The 23,803-nt window shown below is 37.6% G+C and overlaps 1 protein-coding gene across 1 annotated transcript in view; it reads right to left on the bottom strand.

The window, feature by feature from the left end:
• Window positions 1-13,905: 13,905 nt before the first annotated feature.
• The window catches only part of LOC127639271 (membrane-associated guanylate kinase, WW and PDZ domain-containing protein 2-like), a 321,578-nt gene continuing 311,680 nt past the window's right edge, over window positions 13,906-23,803 (bottom strand). The window contains exon 22 of the mRNA XM_052121194.1: window positions 13,906-18,186. Within this exon, the coding sequence (XP_051977154.1) occupies window positions 17,477-18,186 (710 nt within the window). The 3' untranslated portion in view covers window positions 13,906-17,476. The remainder of the gene's footprint in view (window positions 18,187-23,803) is intronic.

Raw genomic sequence — 23,803 nt, 5'->3', positions numbered from 1 at the left:
AAAATTAAATCTTTTACATTTTCCACCAGATTGCGCCATTTTTCTCATGTTTAGCCTATGGAGCTAATACACGCTTTATTCCTATTTTCTGTTTGCTGTATTACAGAGCACTGCAGGCCAATTTAATAAATGATGCAGCTAAAATTGTGTGGGTGTGTCGGTATGGATGTCAAAGTGTGTTTTGTATGTGTTTATTGAGAAATGTGTGTGTGTGTGTGTGTGTGTGTGTGTTACGAGTACACTTTTTTAGGTTACAAACTGGTAATTACAAGGGTATTATGCTATAAATGTGGTTTATGAGGACATTTCTAGTGTCCCCATAATTTAAATAGCTTAAAAAACATATTAAACAATGTTTTATTGAAAATGTAAAAATGCAGAAAGTTTTCTGTGATGGTTAGGTTTAGGGGATAACATATATAGTTTGTACAGTATAAAAATCATTATGTCTATGGAAAGACCTCATAGGTAGACCATGAGGTCATAGGTGTGTGTGTGTGTGTGTGTGTGTGAGAAAAAACAACAGTGGCATTATATAAACAAACTGGCATTTAAAGGGATAAAAATTGGTAGTTTTTGGAGTATTTGGTAGTTATGATCCGGACTGATGTTGGTTAAAAAATCTAAGACAGTGAAAGTGGAAAATAATATTAATATACAATATTTTTAGGGGGCCTGGGTAGCTCAACGAGTATTGACACTGACTACCACCCCTGCAGTTGCGAGTTCGAATCCAGGGCCTGCTGAGTGACTCCAGCCAGGTCTCCTAAGCAACCAATTGACCTGGTTGCTAGGAAGGGTAGAGTCTCATTGGGTAACCTCCTTGTGGTTGTGATTAGGGGTTCTAGCTTTCAATGGGGTGCATGGTAAGTTGTGTGGTGATCGCGGTGAATAGAATGTGTCTCCACATTATGTGAGTCTCCGTGGTGTCATTCACAGCAAGCCACATGATAAGTTGTGCAGATTGACTGTCTCAGAAGTGGAGGCAACTGAGACTTGTCCTTGACCACCCAGATTGAGGTGAGTAACCACACCACCACGAGGACCTACTAAGTAGCGGGAATTGGGCATTCCAAATTGGGAGAAAAGGGGATATATATAATAATAATAATATTTTATGGCAGTTTTTTATGCAGACATTTTTGTCCTCTAAGCCTATGGTTGTTAGGCATACCTCGTCTTGTTTCACCGTTGCCCCTTTGTTTACCATTTTTGTCACTTTTGTAATTCCGTAGTTTTCACTTTTGTCCCTTTTGTAGCTCCACAGTCTCCTTGTTAGCGTTCGTGTTCTCATTCATTGTTTTCACCTGCCCTCGTTAATTTGCCATTGGTTTCTGTTTATCCCCTTGTTATCCTGTTTGAGTTCTGTTTGTTCATTGGCCCCTTTGTCCTATGTACATGTATTTAAACCCTGTCTGTTTGTTCAGCCGCTGTCTATCGTTGAATGTTGTTAGCCTGGTATGTGGTCCTTGCCCGTTTTCGCAGTCTTGTGTTTATTTCCCCATTGAGGGTTCTTCCTTTGTGTTTATTCATTTATCTGTTCCAATAAAGTAAGCTTCCATTTAGACCCGCTCTCCTTGTCTGCCTCCGCTGCCTCCGTTCGTAACAATGGTACTGAGTGTGAGTTTATTTTTTATTTCTTTATCTAACACTGCACAAAAAATAACGCATCAAAATCAGTGTTGTGATTCCAGACTGTGATAATCCAAAAAAATATATAAAAAATAGCATATAGTACATGGTGTACACTTTTCAACATGGTGCACAATAATGACATCTTGTGGTCAAAAGGTTGAAAAGATACTTTTGCGTCCCAGATGACCCAGCCATTTTTTGATTGTTTCATGTAATAAATCAATCACTTTGTACTCTGAAAACCATAAAGGCCATACAAATAACTAGTTTTTCATGTGTCACTGTTGATGTAGTTAATAAATGAGTCTATGAATGAATTTATGAAAAACATTATAAATTGGATGAATTAACTTGTACTGTAGCCATTTTTATGAATCTGCTTTGATCAACACATGCAGCTTTAGTCCTAAACCAATGGGTTCATAGGCAAGGCTCATGTAGGCATATATAGGATCAAAATAAATTAAGATTATTGTGGAACGCACAGTTGAAGTGCTTGTGAACTGGGGAGTTTACATTTTATTATGTGGGAAATGGAAGACTTTACATTTATTTTATTAAGGAACAGGGTTTGTTCAACAGTGTGGGGGCTATTCCTTTTAGGTGAGTTATAATGCCGCCCCCCTCCCCACACACACAATACCACAAACAGTACCTGAGTGGGTTGCATTGCTGGCTGTGACTCCTGCTGGCTCTGGTTGTGATGAGGAGATTTGAGAGGATGCGGATGGGGTGTTTTGGACTACCTCAGCTTTTATGATTGTAGAAAGGTTGGTGTATTTGACTGGCTGCAGAAGCCTACTATTTTAAAACGTGGATCAAGCCAGGGTTGCCAGGGTCATAATGCTCTCATAAGTAGACATACTCTCTGAGGGAAGCCTCAGGGAGTTGTCGCACAATTGCAAAGCCCTCTCATCGTCAACCTTTGAGCTCTTTGAGGTGATTGCATGCCTCGGCATTCGTATAAAAGGAATCACCTTTGACCCTGACACTCTCTTCTCCTCTGACAATTCTATGGAAGCCTCACTGAAGTGGCACAGCACACCCAGACATTCATTTACTGTCTGGTACTCTTCTGAAGTCAAAGGTGTGAGGTTTGCCTTCAGAGTAACCAAAGCAGCACCTACTGGCTCCCTCTGAGCAAAGAGACGCTATAACATGGCATATGTGCTGTTCCAACGAGTATCCACTTCCTGAATTAACTTGTGATTTGGCTTGCCCATCTGATTTTGTAACAGCAATAGCTGTTTCTCTGGCTGTTGTGCTGGACTTGAAATGAGCCACAATCTTTTGTGCCTTTACTCTAATATCCTCAAGTCCTGGTGGTTGTTCTAAGGCCTTTTTCACAAACAAGTTTAGGGCATGTGCTATGCAGTTTGTGTGGTGAAGCTTCAGGATGCTGGCACATGCTACCATATTGGCAGCAGCATCAGTTGCAAGACATCACACTTTGTTCTGAATGCCCCACTCCTCCATCAAAGCTGTCTTCACTTATGTCGTCACGCTATATTCTCAGAAGTATGACTTTTTGAACATTTTCCCACTCCCAGTAAAACTGTGGACAGCTGATCCTTTTCAAATGACATGTCACTGCCAGATATGCATCCATATGTAAAGATGTCCACATGTCTAATGTGAGGCTTACAGCTTTTGACTTTTTCATCTCTTCCTTTGCTTTCTCTTTGGCCTCCTTGTATTTATCCTCATCCATTTTCTTTAATGACTGGTGGAATGGAATAATGTAGGTTGGGTCTAAAATTCCAACAAACTCCTTAAAGCCAGCATCTTCAACCATTGTAAATGGCTGGAAATCTTTTATATCATGTTGACCAACGCCCCATCAATCATTTGTTTTCTGATCCCTGCAATACAGTAAAATATTTCAAATATAACTGCAGTAACACATAACAGCCTTTAAAACATGAATGTATACAGTTTAGCTTCTTCCACTATTTAAGATACCTTATTATAAAGACTGCAATAGACACACAAATAAATGATTGACCAGTAGTCTTATACCTTGTTTGCTTGTAACTGTTGGTCCACTTCCTGAAGATGTGTTCTCATGTTAAGCTCTAAAATGTCACAACATTGAGGATGGTTTGTTATTACATGACAACTGCTGAGAACAAATTAAGCCTCTTTTCTTGGCTGGTTGCATGCAAACAATTCAAAAGAACTCACCCTCTGTTTCACCGGCTGTGTCTTGTTTCTAAGGCTGTGTGTTAGGTAGGACGCGTCCTTTGAAGGCTGTAGTATACAGAGTGTCCTCATTTAAACAAGCCTCATTTAAATGAGATTGCCTTAGTAGGACAAACGGAAACGTAACGTAACATGGTTGCTATGACAGCACGGCACTCTTTAACAAGCGCGAGTCCCTTTAGGAGGGAATGTATGAGGTACATTTTAGGAGAGTTATAATGAGGTAAAGAGAAAAGAAAATAGATTTTACAGGTGTACTTTTAGTCTAATACTTTATTTTAATGATATAATAATATAATTATACATATTATATACTCTGCACCCATCTACTGAGGTACCTCAACTTGGGAATTAACATTCCTTGCGTTAAAACATTATATTTACAGGCAAATTGGCGTAATTTCTTTTAAACATTTCTGTTGAAGCAAAGAATTGTGGGTTGTGAGGGCTCACAAAGGATACACCTCATGCATCCTCCGAATTCCCATGAAAGAAGGTTGCATTCGAAGTGTCCTACTCGCTTTTCTGAAAGGAGACCGCCTCAATGATGTATGCGGCAGACAAATGCGTCCTCCGGAGGACGCAGCCTTCCAAACGAGACACAACCTCAATTCACTACCGAAGCAAATGACGCTCGAAAACTTCAAAGGGATTTGCGCAATTTTTGAATCAGAATACAAAGCAGTCACATGGTTGTGTGCGGAAACGAAGATTCAGAAGTCACCGATCATGTGATGATGGCAAAATGAATCAAGATCTGGTAGAGTGCTTCACTGTGAGGTGTATTTTTTTATACAAGCTTCAAAGCCTCAGTGGTGAACGTCACATCACTACTAATAATCAATCGAAACTAAAGTTTTGTCTAAAACAGCAATGTTATGATCAGAAACCACTCGCAAAGCACATCGCTCCAGTCCCAAATGCTGCTTTTTCCATGGGCTGTCTACAGAAGGATTGACTTAGGAACATCTGTTTGAAAAAGATTAGGAACTATTTGTTTGTTTGCTCTTTTCACTTTTCAAGAAGTCAGCAGTGGGAATTACTTATATTATCCACTGTTACTGTCCAGCTACGATAGGTGTCCAGAAACAGAGCGCAATGAATTACATAAATGATAGCACTATTGTGCTAACAGGTGTGTCTACATGTGCTGAAAATTTATTAGAAATTTTGAGAGATTGTTCATTTCTTTGTGAAGGAGTTCAAGTACCTCGGGGTCTTATTCACGAGTGAGGGGACAATGGAGTGGGAGTTTGGCCGGAGAATCGGGGCAACGGGGGTAGTATTGCACTCGCTCTATCGCACCGTTGTCACGAAAAGAGAGCTGAGCCGGTCAATTTTTGTTCCTACCCTCACCTATCGTCATGAAGGCTGGGTCATGACTGAAAGAACTAGGTCGCGAGTACAAGCGGCCGAAATGGGCTTCCTCAGAAGGGTGGCGGGCTTCTCCCTTAGAGATAGGGTGAGGAGTTCAGTCATACGTGAGGAGCTCGGAGTAGAGCCGCTGCTCCTTTGCGTCGAAAGGAGTCAGTTGAGGTGGTTTGGGCATCTGGTAAGGTTGCCCCCTGGGCGCCTCTCTAGGGAGATGTTTCAGGCACGTCCAGCTGGGAGGAGGCATCGGGGAGGACCCAGGATTAGGTGGAGAGATTACATCTCCACACTGGCCTGGGAACGCCTCGGGGTCCCCGAGTCAGAGCTGGTTAATGTGGCTCAGGATAGGGAAGTTTGGGGCCCCGTGGAGCTGCTGCCCCCACGACCCGACTTCTGATAAGTGGTTGAAGATGGATGGATGGATGTTCATTTCTGTTCAGCATCTTTTTTTTTTAATGCTCCACGTGTTTTGAAATGGTATTATTACTGAGTATAAAAAGGAACAGTGTTTTTCCTGAATTGTCTGTGGGTAGTGATGATGTTTTCAACTGTTTTCATGCTGCGATGCTAAATGGATAAGACGGGCCCTCCTTTAGATGGCGCTGAGTGAAGACTTCTTTGCCAACTTTTGATAGAAAAAGTTGTTTTAATAAAGACCCCTTTTCTCTGTTATTTTGTTATTGGTTAGTTACGTTCTGTTCCACACTTGGACTATTTCAGGTGGAGAACATGTCTTTAAAGCAAAAAACACACAGGTTCACACACAGGTGCTAGTTTGTGTGTCAGTGATGTTAACTCACCTGTTGTTTCTGCAAGCTTCAATGCATTAAAGGACTGCTGTCATGATTATGTCAAGCAGTTGTTTAAAGATGATGACAACTTCCCTGCATTGCATGTTACTCCCAGAGATTCACCTGCACCGAAAAGAGAGATAATGAAAGTGGATAGTGATAATATCATTGCCACGATTTCCCAGCTCATTAATGATAGGGCGGATGGGATTGAAAAGAATTGGAGGAACTGGTCACATCTGAAAGTTGATGCTGAGAGAAAACATGGCCTGCATTGAACAGAATGTCCAAAAGTGTAACATTATGGTCAACAGGCTCAATCAGCATGTGCACAATCTGGAAGTGTACTCGAGGCACTGGAACATCAAGCTATACAGAGTTCACGAGGTCGAGACTGAGGACGTCCGTAGGAAGGACATAAAGATCTGTCAAGGAGAAAGACAGACTTTTGGATGGCATAGATGCAGCACATCGATTGGCTTCCAAGAGGAAGGAGCAGAAGGATGCAGAAGTTAATCTCTTGTGTACTTAGAGATGGTGTATGGAAAGTGTCCAAAAAGTCATAATGACTGCATAATAACAAGCTTTGATTTACTGAAGACCTGCGCAAGACCGATCGTGACAGGAGACAACTGTTGTGGCCAGCAATTGATAAGGCATGCAAAAATGGTAAGAAAGCATACTTAGAGGGTGGCCGAGCTTTCATCGAAGGGAAGGAGCTGCTTTCACCCTCTTAAAGATGTCTAAGGTAATCTGATGATTTGACATGGTCTGAAGCTAAGGAAACTTCCTGTCTGTCCAATGGAACTCTTAATTTAAGAAACAATGCTTGATACTTTTTCTACATTGGAAAATCATCTTGATTAGATAATAATAATTCTTTATTTTTTTATGTGTATTGTTCTATAATGTGATAATGCCTTGTTGAATGGGGCTGACTATGTTTTAGTCACAGATTACTTTTTTCACCATTTAACTTGCATGTTGGCTAAGTGCTTTATCGATTAGCTGACTACAGTTACATTAACATCAACAATCTGTTGATGACAAGTCATTATCTATTGTTTCGTTAAATGCCAGGGGGTTGAGATGTGGTATTAAACGTAAGGCTTTGTTCTTGTTCACTAAAAGATTTAAAACTGATTTATATTTTTTTTCCAGGAATCTCAGTCTTCTAATCAGGATGTAAACTTTAGAATATCACAATGGGGTAATAATGTCTGGACTTCACATGGTTCAGAACGTTCAGCCGGTGTCTGTTCCCTTCAAAATAATTATATGGGCTCTATTTTTCAATATGAATGTGATCCTGCAAGACATTACATTTTTCTAGTGGTTGAGTTTAATTCACAACGTCCAAAGATTATTCTACTTAATTTTTATAGTTAGAATTTAAAGTGTTATTACGAAATGTTACTTGATCGTGTGGAAGAGCCGATGACATTCTGGCTTGATAAACATACTGATGCCTTAATAGTAATGGGAGGTGATTTTAACACAGTTCTTGACAGTTCGCTTGATAGATGGCCTCCTCGTCCCACTACTATTGGTAACAATTATTCAAAGAATTTAATGGAACGTTTGAAACTTTTAGACATTTGGAGAGAAAAATCCTCTAATAAATTGGCATATATATGGCAAAATAGATCAGGCTCTTATCAGTCTCTAATTTTTGGTTAGTTTCCAAACAATTTTTTAAGAGGTTATGGTAGTGATTTAGTGAAGTAGAAAAGATCAGAGGAAAACAATGTCATTTCTAAAATAGTACTTCTCTCTCAAACACCTTTGGTAGCACTGTCTGCTCAGGAAAAAATAGAATGGTCTACTTTGCAGAATAAACTGGATGAGATGTATAGGACAGGTCTTGGCAACACTGGTTAGAACATGGAGAACAAATCTCATCCTGTTTGTTTAGACTTGAAATATGTCGTTTTAGCTATTACACCATTCAAAGAATACAGATTAATGGTAGTCTTTCTCATAATCCAAAATAAATTTCTCTATTTTGTGCTGCTTTTTATAAGCCTCTGTATAATTCCTCTTTTGATTACGGCTCAGCTACAAATTTCCTTAATTTGCTTCCGATCCGTAATAAAATGAGTGGCATAGACAGAGATATGTGTGATCAGCCTCTTTCTTTGGAGGAGGTCACTGAAGCCATTAATCATCTTAAACTCAATAAAGGGGTGGATATATTGTTTTCCGAATTTATATATTGTTTGCTAAACAGTTAGCACAGTTCCTATTGCAAGATTATAAAGAACGTATTATGAAAGGCTCTCCCCCACCCTGCGCTCACCCAAGGCCTTATTACACTGCTCCCAAAGCCTAAAAAGGATCTTCCTTTTCTTGGCAACTGGTGCCCAATTTGCCTTCTTAATAATGATTGCAAAATATTATCTTTAATCTTTGCAAAACATCTTAGAAATATATGTAACAGTAGCCAGCTGGTAGGTAGCTGTGCAGTGTGTAAACCTCACACCCCTGGCCTCAAAAGGTGCATTAACGACTCTCACTAGAGGCTGTAGCCTTTAGCCTCCTTGTTAGCGTGCCCGCCTCCCATGCCGAAAACACCGATTCGAATCCCGCTCGGAGCAGGTCGAGCAGGACTAGTCACATGTACAAGAAGCTATTATAGATGAATCCCAGTCTGGATTTTCACCGGGTAGGCACATTTCTAATAATATCAGATAAGTGTTAGATGTTGTTGATTACGCAGATTTGATTGCGTTGATTACGCTGATATGATTGCTTCATTCTGTTTTTAGACTTTTATAAAGCTTTTGATTCTGTGGAGCACAATTTTCTGTTTCTTGCCTTAGAAAGATTTGGTTTTGGCTATTTTTCATCAAAGCAATTCGGACACTATATGCTAATGGTAATTGTTCTATCAAATTGAAAATGGGACCTTCTCCTAGATTTAAGTTGCAATGTGGGCACAGACAAGGCTGTCCGATTTCACCTTATTTATTTTTATTAGCTGTGCAATTGCTTTCCGTACAGAACTTGCCCTATGATGAATGGAAAGCAATACTGTCAACTTGCGGATGATACTACTCTGTTTTTGAGGAATTCCACTCAGGTTTCCTTAGCTCTCAGTTATATTAGTACATTTCTCAGGCATCAGGTTCAATCAAAACATGTCCAATGCCAGACATAGATGGAATTCCAGTGAAACATTAGGTTTTGTTTCTCTGTGCTCTGTTATTTCAAAGGATATGAAAAGTAGATGCTTATATAACTTTTCTCCTATTATGGATAAAACTAGAAAGAAACAAAATTTCTCGTGACATAGAGACTTCACTTTAAAAGGTAGGACTTTACATTTTACGCTTTACCTTGACTCTCAGACTTCTAAAGCTAGTGATCAGTTTTGAGTTAACTTTTTATGGAAAAATAAGAAATATTACATTAGGAAGTCTGTAGTTATGAACATCAGTAATTTTCTCAGCTTCTCTACTCTTAATTCTACCTTTAAAATGAACTGGATTAAACAACACTTAAGGAATCCCACCTCTTTATGGAATTGTATACAACATTATATTTTCTCTAAATTAGGAGGTATTCATTTCTTGTTTTTGTGCAACTACAACCCTGACAAAATTCCAGCCAAGCTATCTTCTTTCCATAAACAATGTCTTCTAATCTGGTCTTTAATTTATAAACATAATTTACTAAACATAACTCCCCACATTGTTACATAATTTGGCAAAACAGAGAAATGCTGTATAAAAATGTAAATTATATTGATAATTGGGCTAAGAATAATGATATTTTGGTCAGTCACTTATTTAATGATAGGGGTGTCCTATGTGAAGACTTTTTGTCACTTTGTGGTTTCCCAGCCATAGCAAGCGAATATTCCACTGTTTTTGGAGCCATTCCCTCAGCGATTATTATGTTCATGAACGGACATAGTAGACAATTTTCTCAGTCTGTGCCAAATCTCAATGTTTTTGCAACATTCGTTGGTCAATCATGCCTTACCTTAGCATCAAATAATAGGAGTATTCATGCTCTCTTCAAGCATGAATTAGTGTCTTGTCCTATTTATCTATTACAGGAAGAGACATGTGAATGGCATCGATTGGGAAAGAATATGGGCACTGCCTCAGAAATTCTTCATTTACAATAAAGTTAATGACACATCGGTGCTACCCAAAGAAAAAGTTCTTGCAGAGATTTATCTCTGATGACATTGATTTAAATTGCTCTTTCTATGATCTCCAAATTGAAGATTAGTTTCATTTGTTTTGGTATTGTGAACATACAAAGAATCTCTGGAAATATGTTATGGACAATTTTTGTTGTATGATTCCTGATATTTGTATTTTTTTTATCTGAGAATGTAATTCTTGGTTTTATACATTTTAAGAGAGAACCGTCTGATATTGTTTATTTAATCAACCTAGTTTTACTTTTGGTTAAATATTTTATACACACGTGTAAATTTAGGAAGAGTAAACCTAACTTTAATGCTTTTCTTATGGACTTAGATACAATACAATAGATTTCAAACTCTTCCAATTAAAATCTTTTGTACCGTACAGTTTATTGTGTGGCTGAAACATCTGAGGTTGTTACCCCTCCTGCCAACCACCAGAGGGAGCCATCTCCTGAATAATAACTCTGTACCATTTCTTCTTTGGTTACTTCCTGTTTGAACTATATATAAACCATGCTGTTTCCACTGTCACCTTGCAAAGTATTGCCAGTTCATACTGCCTTACCAAGTGTTATTCCATTGCTATTTGTTTATTGTTATGACCATTGCATGTTTTCCTGGATTTACAGCTTTTTGGATTTTTTTTACAATTCCTTTGTTCAGTTTGCCTTGGTGGACTGTCTTTTTGGTTTATTGGATTATACCGCCTGCAAGACGACTACCTCTATTTGCCTGCCGATTTGGATTGTTTACTTGTGTTCTAATAAACTTCCAGCACATGGATCCTAACACCGTCTCCATGGCCAGTTCATTACAGTGACTGCTAATACATCAATATTTCCTGCACAAGAACAATAAATTCAGTCTATTAACAGGATCAGTTGTTCAGTCAACACTAAAACATTTAATGTAGGTTATAGCATTTATAGTAGATATGGATATTATGTATGTAAACTTAGCAATTAGCTTACTACACATTCATCTCCCACAAAATAATTTTATTTTATCAGAAAAATGGCAGCATGACAGTCTCATCGCCTGAGTTCTGTAATACACGTGCATCCTGCTGTCTGGACCTCCCCTGTATCTGCAGTAACTACATAATCTCGCTACAACAAACTCTTCAGGTTCTGACTAAACTCAATATATGGTTTAAAATAATCATAATTCCAACTTTACAGCTGGGAAGGTGCTTATAGGCTTCATAGATTTTCAGGTTAGTATGCTCAGGATCTTCCATCGATGGATAAAGACTTAAAATATCTAAACTACTTCTATATGCGATATTTGGCCATGATCCTGAAACCCATAATCATTAACAGATAGGTGGGGAAGAACAATATTGCCATTTTTAATCCTGCGTTAGTACAATAATAACAATTGTTTACGCTTAACAGGAAGTTCCACCCACACTGCCCTCAAAGCATCATGGGACTCTTGTGGAATATTGTGGATATAATTTATTTTAATGTGCAACTATGTTTTTCAAAAGTCCCTATCAAACTGTCTAACTTTCACTAGCAGGAACTCAGCTTGGAATCTGATTTATATATAATTTCCTTCCTCATATGGTGTTTCATTTGGAACAATAGAAATCATTTATTTAAGAATACATCTCTGTTTCTTGTTATTCAGCTGTTTAATATTGAAGGTCTTTTATTGAGGTATACAGAATTTCTCAGAATATAATATACCTTTTACTCCTAAAGAATTTGCTACAGTTATGGGAGCTATTCCATCTGGTATTTGTGTGCTTTTCAAAAATGATAACCTCTCGCTTGTGTCGACAGTCTGCTTCCATGAGCCAGCTGATACCGCTATCGGTAAGATCTGTTTTCTGATACTAAAGGTAGAAACTATCAAATAAGAGCCTTATTATTTCTGCCCCAACTGCAATTTCTTATTGGAAGAACTTATTTGACAATTTAAATTGGAAACAAATCTGGTCCCTGCAGCAAAGATTTTTTCTTACTACTAAAAAAAGTTTCACCCAGTCAATTTACTGGGCTTACATGGAATCTTTCATCTCTTTATATTAAGTCAAACTTTTAAAATGTATAGTCCAATATCTGAATACATACATCTGTCCCTGATTACATTGCACTAATATGGGCTTCTCTTCTCATAAAATGTATTTTCAGACTAATCCAATTAAATTTAGGCAATGCCATGACAGGGATGGCCAATTTGTATACTTAAAGGTTCACTCAGCAACTTCTGTGTTTATGTTGTTTTACACTTTTACTGTCCAATGCCATTGTAGAAATTCACTATTCACAGTCAGCCGTGAGGAATTTAATCCACCTTACTGAGATTATGCAACTAGTGTTTGATTAGTCATGTGATCCTGACATGGCATCCCCCTTATAAGGGGACCCTCTCCGTGTTGAAGTAAACAGATTTCATAAGGTAACTGATATGACTGGAGTCTTCATCTTATGTGAATGATAATGACTTCATACATACGTTTCAAAATTACTGTTAATAAAGAGTGCACCTTTAATTAACTGAAATGCATTGAAATGTCATGTATCACATTGGAACAATTGGTATTTAGGGCATATCATTTGAATCCCCATACAAGTGGCATAGTAATTATTCTCATTTATATCCTGCTTTTCATTTTCTTTCTGTTAAAAAGGATTAGCAATTAGCTAAATTCTCTTCATGCACAAAGTTACGTTTTGTCTTCATTATCTTCTTGTAGGTCAGTATTGAAGTTTAACTTCCAGAGTTCAGTTTTCAACATGGAATATACCTAGTAACCAAACTTAATATTCAATACTACCTTATCTCCACTCCAACACCAAAGACAGTCTAGCTCAAGATTGACCACTTATTTTAAAATGAATGGGAGAAATTGGAACGCTCAATATGGTGGATGTAGAAAAGGAGTCCTGCCTTGCACATAAAAGAGCCAATTACCTTTCAGATCCAGACATGGCCTGAGAGATATCTCCAGAAGCTGCATGCGGAATAGCGGGACCAGCCTGAAAAATAACAGTTTTAGTGTGATTTGAGCTTATGAAACTCAATTTAAAATCCTATTGTTGTCAGATTTTACTGCTGATTTGAAATATGTTCTTAGATTGTAATCTTGTAATCTAGCACCATTTTAAACCATGGGTTATGCTACAGAGCAGGTTTAGTTCTAACTTTGAATTGCTGTTTCAACGGTACAGTCTCTTGGTAAAGTTTTAACAGTGTGAAACATGGAAAAAGATAACCCAGGATTAGAAATGACCCTGGCTCAATAATTAGACTATTCTACTGTAAATGCAACTTTTGATTCATCAATACAAATATTTTAAATGGTGAGGTTTCTGTCGCAAGTCCATGTACTGTGTATAACCTAAAAATATTTGACTAAAATTAGTATTTTACAATTTTTTTTTACAGAAAACCAAAAACCTTTAATGTATTCCTCCAGGCAATGTTTTGGTGATGTGATGCAGCAATGTTACGTATGAATGATAAAGAACAACTCAATATCTTGAATCGCACAGCATGCTTAAATCAACACACTGACCAAAGGTATTTTCGCTTTTTCGCGGAGATCTTTTTGTGTGTTTACTTTTATTTCTTAAACAATAAATGTGTAACTATGTCTTCTCGACTCAGTATTGCTTTCAAACTAGAACCACGATAACGCATATGCTTGAATAATCACATGGTAATTCATGCAGCACAAAATGAACACAGACTGGCATTCAAGAAAAACACTTACAAATCACTTGCATTTTACTTGAATACTTTACACCATGTCAAGGTTTTATTTGACAGCATTTCAGGAAATATCATACAGTAAACAAGAGCTCTGCAAAACAAAGTATATATCCATTGAGTTGCATTTAATAAAAATAGTAGTTCACTTATAGTTTTTTTTTTTGACTAGGTCATATACATAGTGTTGTATTTATATGTTCAGCTGTACAGAGTGAACTGCACTGTTTTTTAAGTTCTACACAGTGATACAGAGCCCCAGTTGGGCATGTCATTGCGCTGGCTCCACCAATAAATCATCTTGTTTCAAATTCCATTTCAGTCTCTTTAGCATTTGGCAAACTCATTCAAGACAATATAGACACTATTCTCTTTTTAAACAAATTCACTGACTTTACATAATGACAACAAAAATTCTAAAGCCAGAAACATACTTGAGTATGTAAATACAAATGCTTCTAGCTATGCAAGCTTGCTTTCCGGTCGTTGATTTCCGAAATGTTCAAAAAGCACAGTTCAAAAAGTGATTCACACCCCCAGTGTTGGATACTAGTGGACATTAGCATCTTCTATGGAGAAGTTTCTTTTCCTTTACTGTCATGCTGGAGCAACAGGTTTTAAAATAAAAGTATAGCTAGCTGCATGAATAACCTCACATCCATTTGAATGGCACAGATATAAGAGGGTAACTCTTTCACCCTCTCAAATGAGGTTTGTTGACACCACCGTAATGCAAGAATGGACGTTATGTATGTACTGTAGATAGAATGGGATTGCATGCTTGCAATACATTGGCTGACCATTTGCATATGAATACAAGCATATGTTTCTGGCCTTAATATGCCTTACTCACTATCCTTAAGACTTTAGAAAATGTATTCTTTAAGCAAAATTGCCCAGATCATGTCTATAGCTCAGATGGAATTATCCATCTCATAATATTTTTGCTGGGGCTCTATGGAAAATACTGAACATTAAATTTGACAATGTCTGTCTAGGGTTTTAAGGATGTGAAAGAAGATATCACTCAAATTTAATGGCGAAGCCACAAAGGCACAATCACGATTGGAGTGCTTCAATTAATTTATCTTAATCGAGGAAATGTTTGCGCTCTTGTAATGACAAGATTGCTGTCGGCTCTCCTTGTCATCTACAATAGTTGTCAAAGAGTGTCAGTGGAACCACTGCTTTATTTCTGTGGGAAATGAATATAATAGACATGGTTGTTCTGACAATGGAGAGAACAGATGAGGTCTTATCTTGGGTGCTTTGCAAAGGAACTTCAAAGAAATAGTTTCTTTATAAAAATTGGTTGGAGTTGGCACGTATAAATTAAAGTCATTAACATGAACACAATTATCAAAGAAGTGAAAAATGTCACATAATTTTGGACAATATTGCAATTTCTTGATTATGAATACACAATGAAGCACCTTTGGTGTCTTGAAGTGTTTACATTTTTTAAGTGTGACCAAAATGGTGTTTTATTTAATGACCAGTGGTAAAGTAACTTGCACAAATGTGATTTTCCAATATTTTGGTTACACTTTAAGGCCCTTTCACATGATTTGTGTTAGTGTTCCCCAATGCAATGAACTGGAAATGTCAAACTAAAGTTTTGCTGCATGTCAAGCGTTGTTACATGCCGTCAGAGTTGCTGCACACCTTTCAAGTGTGGCCAATGATTACCGGACAATTTGTGTGATGTATCATGACGTGGCCTGTGCACATCTAGATAGGGTTGTATGACACATCAAAAACATGTCATAACCTTTAGAGAAAAAATAAAGGTAGACAGTCATACATGTTACCATTTGCATTTACTATTTTCACTGTTTACTACATTCACTTCACAGCTTCTTGTTACATAGTAACTTTGTAAATCGCCCTTCTGTGATGCTCTCTGCAATGCTTTATTTGTGGAGGTCAAAGCCTTGTGTTGAGAGGTGCATTAAAGCCTTAACACATGTGAAATTCATGTGAAAGGGACTTTACAGACACACAACTGTTTATATACAAAATGTGATATTTAAGAGATCTTTATAGTGTGTTTCTGAGAATTACCTCTTTCAAAATTATCCAATGAATATCATGGATCCACAGCATTACTCTTACCAGTACTGCATTTATATATCACAGCTACTGACTGTCTATTTATAGACAAAGTGCTCAACAAACACTTGAACTCCTGTCTCCACTCAGAGATATCATTAATAAATATCTGCACTTCTCTTAAAAGACTAGCACCTCTAATCTATGTATGAAAATAGCATTTTAATCCTTTATTAATACATCTATACTGTGGACAAAAACCAGCCTGACAGCTGAACTAGAGACCATTCTGCGTTCAGAAACAGGGATGTAACATCATGCACATCCAGTCCTGGCATTGTTGTCGCTACAGAATTAAGTTCTGTTGTAAAATTAATCCTGCAAGAAAATCCATTTTACGATGGTTGCTGTGTTTTGGAACAAGGTAATTGGTTTCTTGCTGGTCCAAGACGGTCGACCAGCTACCATGTTCCAAAACACAGCAACCAGTTTAAGCTTGATTTTCCAAATACATGCCTAGAACATGGAGCTCAAATAAAGCTTCAAGCTGTCTGCATAAGGCACTCTGCCCAAATCAAAACCATTTTGTGTTTCATCTAAACCCTCTCTGGCCCTTCTAATTGCTTGGTTATGTGTAGATAGGTAAAGGGAGAATAGATCAAGCCAGTGATGACGGAGTCAAGAAATGGTCAAAGCCCCTTGGCTCCTTGAAAGACTGGCAGAGCAGCTGACCAATCTAGTATATACTCTTCCAATTAACTGTGTTTTATTTCAACACTCCAGTATGGGCTCACATGGGTGTATCAAGACCATATTTACAATATGTTTCATATATGTCATATATTATATTTACTTCAATATTTATTTTACTGACCTTTGTTACAGACAGTTGGAGGTTAATAGAGTCTTTATTTAAGGCAGAGTTCCATTGTCGAGTGACTTCTTATATAGATTTTTTTTTGTTTTATCATTTTCATTCTAACACAAAAAACGTCAAGCAAACTCCTTCATATTCTTCATTTTTTTAATGAAAGAGTATAAAAATTGATGTATCCACCAGTGGTGGTCAAGAGTCAGTAAGTTGCTCCTGTGCATGTAAGTCTGTATGTCTGAGTGCTTTTCCCCAACAGTTCAAATCATCATGGGGTTTATTGCACGCTACATGCATCACTCACTCAACCGCAGCTCCATTTTATGGAGTGAATGCTTCCAGTTCTTAAGGTGGTGGGTGTTATATCTCTTAAAATAATTTAGATTAAATATAAATAAAAAATGCTCTGTCAAGAAATGCAAGGAAAGGTCTTTAATGAGGGTTGTGGGAAAGCGTGGCACTTGGTCAAACAAGGTTAAAACCGAGCTCTACCAAGTAGAGTAAGCCTGTAAAAAGCATTCAAGCAGAACCCAAGACCATCCAGGCCCAGAAAACAAGGTGAATAATGGCCAGAAATTGGTCCAAGAGTAGAACCAAGCAGGCCTATGATGTCAATGTGAAAAATAAGATCAAGCCAGGTGAAGAGCCTTTGACTGGGATCAGATGTTATCTGCCGATAGTCGAGGTGGCTGAGCGTAGGGTGCTGGGTAGCTTGTCAGAACCCGGGATCTTCCAGGGTCCTGGGGAAACTGTGGCTTTCCTGCCTGGTGGATTTCTGCTGTTGTTCTTGGAGTTGCGGTCAGACCGACTCTCGACATGACCCTTCCCTGGCTCCTTCGGTAGGGCTTTGAGTTGCGCTGGAGCCACTTGCTGGTTGCCATTACCTTCAGGGTATCCATTTCCCCCATTTATATTGGTGTCTGGTGGGGGACTTTTAGGGGACTCTCGTTTTCGAGAGGGCGTGTTGCTCCGTTCCCTCCTGCGCTCCTTGAACTTCACCTGACTGCTTTTGAGGGGTTTGGACTCATAGGGTTCTCCCCCAAGTTCATCAGCGTGTTGTTGTTGGTGACCCTTCCCTCCGCTAGAGCGACGGTTGGTCCTGCCTGCCTCCCTGTACTTGGTCCCACCTCCACCCCCAACTCCACCTGCCAGGGTTGACTTCTTTCCATTGCTGGCCTGCTCTAGAGCCCTACTCTCTGTGCCTCTAGGACCATGGGAACCGTCGGGAACTGCTGCTTCCAAGGGAGATGTATGAGGTGGATCAGGGTGTGTGTTCACATGAGAAGCTGATGGATTGGACAAGCTGTCAAGGGGTGGTGCTACTTCCGACAGACTTGGGGAGGTTGTAGTGTGAGAATCCCTGGAGGTAGGACTATCTGCTGGGAAAACATGGTGACAGTCATAGGTAAAATGTCCAATGCAAAACAGATAGAAGCACAAATGCACACACACTTACACACCAGAATGAAAAAATAAAGATAGAAAGAAAAAAGATTAAAACAAAGGTGAACACAGGCAAAAATAGAAAAACATAACATGAACCAAACAAGCAAAAGATACCATGGTGTTACCATTTTTGTTTTGACCTTTTACCAAGGCCGACTTATTCATGTGTCTCTAACTAGGAGTCCAAGTCATGTGTCAAGTCTCTTGTAAGGACTCCAAATCAAACTAATGACTTTGGATAGGACAGGGTGTTAGGTTTGGCCTTCAGACACAATGCAATAAAAGGTATATTTTTCACTGTATGTGTAATCGAGTTATTGTCCTAAACAAGGACAGGACATTCTATCAATCGTTTGTTTCCATTTCTGCAGCTTTGCACGGGGTAGCCACATCCGCTAAGAACTGTCATTGGCCCAAAATCCTTCTAATAACAGTATGTTTGAGCTGGTGTCTCACTAGCCGCTTCAAAACAACATGATTTTTACCAAGGTGTCACACCTACTGACTATTCATGGAGTTACTTTACTTGGTAAATATTCTGTATGTCTGATTGCATATTTAGCCCTTTGTGGCTTGCCATAGAAAGCGTATATCCATATGCAGCTACAGTAAGAAACGGATTTATGTTCAGTCGGATAAAACAAATTATTATATCTGATTGCTCTGATTTCTGATTTTATTAGTAATTTAAGTGTAGGAGATTCTCACTGCATTGTTCAGCTGTGTAGAGTTCTTGCTTGTCTCTGGAATCTTATTGCATCGCATCTGGTTAAGACACAGTGTAAACTAAGTCTCAAGTCTTAGACCCCGTTTCCACCTGGTATTAAGATGCCTTTCGGGTGATCCGATCACGTGGTCAGTGCTAAATACAGGTCTTAACGGGGTCTAAAACATTTTGTGATCGAATCACAAAAAACACATACGAACATGGTCAGAAATGCATGTGACCACATCGCGACCAAGTGTAAACAGTGATGATGTTATTCACAAGTCTCTAAGACGATCTTTGAAATTTGTGTCCGAGTATCAGACATGAATTTCCATCTCTGTTCCATGGTAGTGGCCTGTTTTTTTCTTTTGCATGTATCATGGTAGTACCATCTTTTTTATTATTTTTTTTCATATGTACCATGGTGATTTTATTGTTTTCTTTGAAGTACATTCGAGCATGGCTGCAGTTAGAATTTCTTGGGCCCAGTACATAACATATTCAGTGAGGCCCCTTCCAGTTAATTATTCTTCCGTCAATGTATGCTGTCCCGCCGGCTTACGCTGTTGTGCTCCTTGTTTATATCCGCGTCTCCCGCTGAATGCATTTAGATGTGCTCTACAATATGGAACCTCCCTCCAGTCCGGTCGCTTTGTTATATGAATGGTGTTGTGATTTGTGCACATACAAAAATCTATTACTGACAGAAATCAGAGCCTATAGAAATCTGTAGTATATTTCTAACAGGTTCCATGCTTGTGAATGTGTCTACTAGGTAGGGATGTGCCCTTATTCTGAATATTTAATACCTAATTCGGAAAGGCACGGATAATGACTTCAAAATGAATAACGGATTCATCCAAATAATATAAAAAAATATTTATTTGACTAATTATCCAAAAAGCACAAGGATAACGTGTCATTTTAAATAAACATATCAGAAATTACAACTAATTTCTGAATCTGTGCACCAATATTTCTAAAGTGTAAACCTTATGAATGAAAATGTCTGTAAATTGTGCACATCTGGAGCTTGTCCAGTGTAACATTAACTAAGACATGACATCATAAACACTTTCCACTTCTTAAAATGTCTGTTAATGTATCACACGATTCACACGTGATTCTCATGGATTTATTTATAGTCTAAACCTGAGATCGATGTTAAATTCCTGACATGAAAGGATGATTTTTGAGGATGTCTTTTAAAATTGACCACATTTATATTTGCACAAGCTCTTAAGGTTATTAACTGGTTAAGACTTTATTCAGAAAAAAATTTTAAAATCATAAAGGTTAAAATGCTCCATAGAGTATTTGTCTATTCAGAATCTTCCTCCTTATTTAAAATGAAGAAACTAAAGCTTTTCTTCTTCTTTTTAAACTGTCTGCTACCTCAGGTAAGGCACTATACAAATGCAACATTATTATTATTATTTAACTAAATAATGGTATCCTAACATACAAATTCCTGATAGACTTATGGGACTTTCACCTGTCTGTTGGCTATATTGATTTTATTTGAATGTCTTTAAATGTTTGAATTTGTATGTATTATTCACTGCAAAAATGTGTACTTGACATTTCACATTTTGCTTGACACCTCCTGCCTCCAGAATAATGTTGTTATACATGCACAGATAAACAAAAATTCTGTTTCATGCAGATATTAATATCTGAAATACCAGGAGAAACCACAACATGGTTCTATACAATTCTATATTTTAAAATAATAATTGTATATTATTATTATTATTAGGCTATTGTTAACAAGGCATACTTAAAAATGTGCATTTTATTTCATTTTGACGCGCTTCCGGTTTAAGCCCCGCCCACACCAGGTTCTAGCCGAATACAGAGATAGAGTTACATATACAGATAATGGCTCCACTGCACTGTGGAAGAGTAAGTCTTTCCCATTGGTTTCTCCTGCTTTCCATACCACAAATACAAACATATCACTTCAGACCTAGACGCTTATATTGTGACATCTCCACACTTCCTTTGTGTAGACTCCAATACACAATATCAGGCTTGACTCACACACCAACTGCAAAGTGAAAGAGGGTCGCTACCCTTAACATTCTCCGTACACATCCTTAACCCTACCTGTCACGTCATGTGTTGTGGGCTACATTGAGGACTGCTCAGCTTTCTCCCAACTTATGAAGCATTATATGCACCCAAGTGGCCATTGTAATGCATGCTAACAGGCAAACCTGCTAAAATTCATTTCCACATAAAACAAGCACTAAAACAACTTCTTTTTATCTTTAAGTTCCCAACATAGTCAAATATAACAAGTGTAAACAGTTATGTATCATTGTGTCTCGTGGCTGGCTTTGTTTTAGTCTATTGGGGTAAATATATCTCATTTTAAGGTCCCAGATGTAGCAAAAATCACTGTCTATAGAGGAAAAAGATGAATTCATGCTCATAAAGGCTTTTTCACTGTGGAATAGAAGACTGGATGGAATGTAAAAACATAGAGGCTGCCAAAACTACCTCATCGTGACTGTATTTCAGCTCGACTATTGTGGTGCCACAGAGATCTCAGTGGGATAATAAATGTGTGAGAAGAGATGGCCGAGAGTGAGCAGATTTCACAAGCAAATATACAGAGGTGAAATAGCACCTGTAAGGACCCCATAGCTGTTAAGTTTTAGTCACAATGGACTTTATAAGAATTTGGAGAAATGTGTGTCTATGGGTATATATGGTGTTTGTTTTCTGCATTTGTGCATTGTTTGATGAGCAGTATGTGATAGAAACTAACGGGCTTAACATGCCATTTTATGAAGCAACACACTTTATCTATGTGACAAAACTACATTTTGCATCATTGTGCCAGCACGGAAATTATCGAATACAGATTATGCACATAAAGAGCATTTTTACTATTTATTTTTAAACTAAATCACAAAAAAAAAAGAGAAAAACTGAAATGTAAAAAATAAATCTTTATGAAATTGGCCTGTGTCCATTTTATTCAAACCAAAATCACTTCAATGCACATCAAAACTCCTATGCAGGAACTTTCCAGGGCGACTTGAAGGCAGCAAACAATCTGTGTTTCAATGGTCATGCTAATCTGTGAAGCCACAAAGACCCAATCAACACAATCTCAGGTCTACAAGATAGTGTTTGTGTTAACTGACATAACTTATGTCTACTGACTGAATACTGAAACTAAAGCTTTCATTGACATATTTTGATATATCTTAATGCACAGATATTGAAAAACACAGATTGCCAGAGCAGCAAACATGAGAAATAATTCAACTGAAATACAGCAAAACACACAAAATAGAGTGACAAAAAATAAATAAATAAATAAATAAAAGACTTTTTATGAAAAAGCACAACACAAACTGTTTAAACCAACTAAAAAACCCAAACCGCAGCACTCAAGTCAAACTGGCGATTGGTGTGTTAGAACACATGCACTCTGTTACAAACCGTGTCTTTAGGATGACCCATTAGGAAGAAATAGGGGGAGCCATGGTTGTCACTTTCCATGCACATGGAGAGACTGGAAGGTACCATTCCTATAAGAGGTGAAGTAACAACCTAGACCAATCATAAGGGTTAGAACAGCAGCCACAGGCTAAGACAGTATTAAGATCAGTGCTGAGATAGTGTTCAGTGAGGAACATTGAGAAAGGGAGGGAGAATTATTTACAGCCATAACACAAGTGAAAGACTAGAGAAAAAGACTAGCTTTATCTACATTAATACAAAGAGCATGCTTTCATAGGCATGTTAAAGAAGAGCGCATTGTTAGCAGGAAAAATAAATAAGGATTTTAAGGTATTACAAACATTATTTTAGTGTTTAATGATTAGTGAAAAAAGCATGATTTAACTGACAGTTGGCTTCCTCTGATGAAGAAATTACCAGACAGAAATCCTCTTTAGAGAACAGAAATTGATCTACCATAAAGCTAAGCTTATTTTACAGCATACAACTGCTGTTCAACTGTTGCCTCTAAATTGTTAATATAAAAGTCTGTCCACACCAAGAACGAAACAAAACAATGAAAAATGTCTTAGATGAAAGATCTATTTACAACAACAACAATAATCAAAACAAATTTCAGGGGAAAGGTCTATTCACACCAAGAACAAAAAAGTCTAAACAAAATTGCAGACGAAAGGTTGATTTACATTAGTAAAACAATTAAATAAATAAAACAAATCACAGCTGAAAGGTTTATTTACACCAAGAAAGAAAAAACAAAACAAATCGCAGACAAAAGATTTATTGACGACATAAGAGAAAACAATCAAAACAAATCGCAGACGAAAGATTTATTGACGACATAAGAGAAAACAATCAAAACAAATCGCAGACGAAATATTTATTGACGACATAAGAGAAAACAATCAAAACAAATCGCAGACGAAAGATTTATTGACGAAATAAGAGAAAACAATCAAAACAAATCGCAGACGAAAGATTTATTTACGACATAAGAGAAAACAATCAAAACAAATCGCAGACGAAAGATTTATTGACGACATAAGAGAAAACAATCAAAACAAATCGCAGATGAAAGATTTATTGACGACATAAGAGAAAAAAATCAAAACAAATCGCAGACGAAAGATTTATTTACGACATAAGAGAAAACAATCAAAACAAATCGCAGACGAAAGATTTATTTACACCAAGAAAGAAAAAACAAAACAAATCGCAGACAAAAGATTTATTGACGACATAAGAGAAAACAATCAAAACAAATCGCAGACGAAAGATTTATTGACGACATAAGAGAAAACAATCAAAACAAATCGCAGACGAAAGATTTATTGACGACATAAGAGAAAACAATCAAA

Source organism: Xyrauchen texanus, chromosome 47 (assembly GCF_025860055.1).
Source record: "Xyrauchen texanus isolate HMW12.3.18 chromosome 47, RBS_HiC_50CHRs, whole genome shotgun sequence".
NCBI lineage: Eukaryota > Metazoa > Chordata > Actinopteri > Cypriniformes > Catostomidae > Xyrauchen > Xyrauchen texanus.
This window is presented reverse-complemented; position numbering and strand designations above follow the sequence as displayed.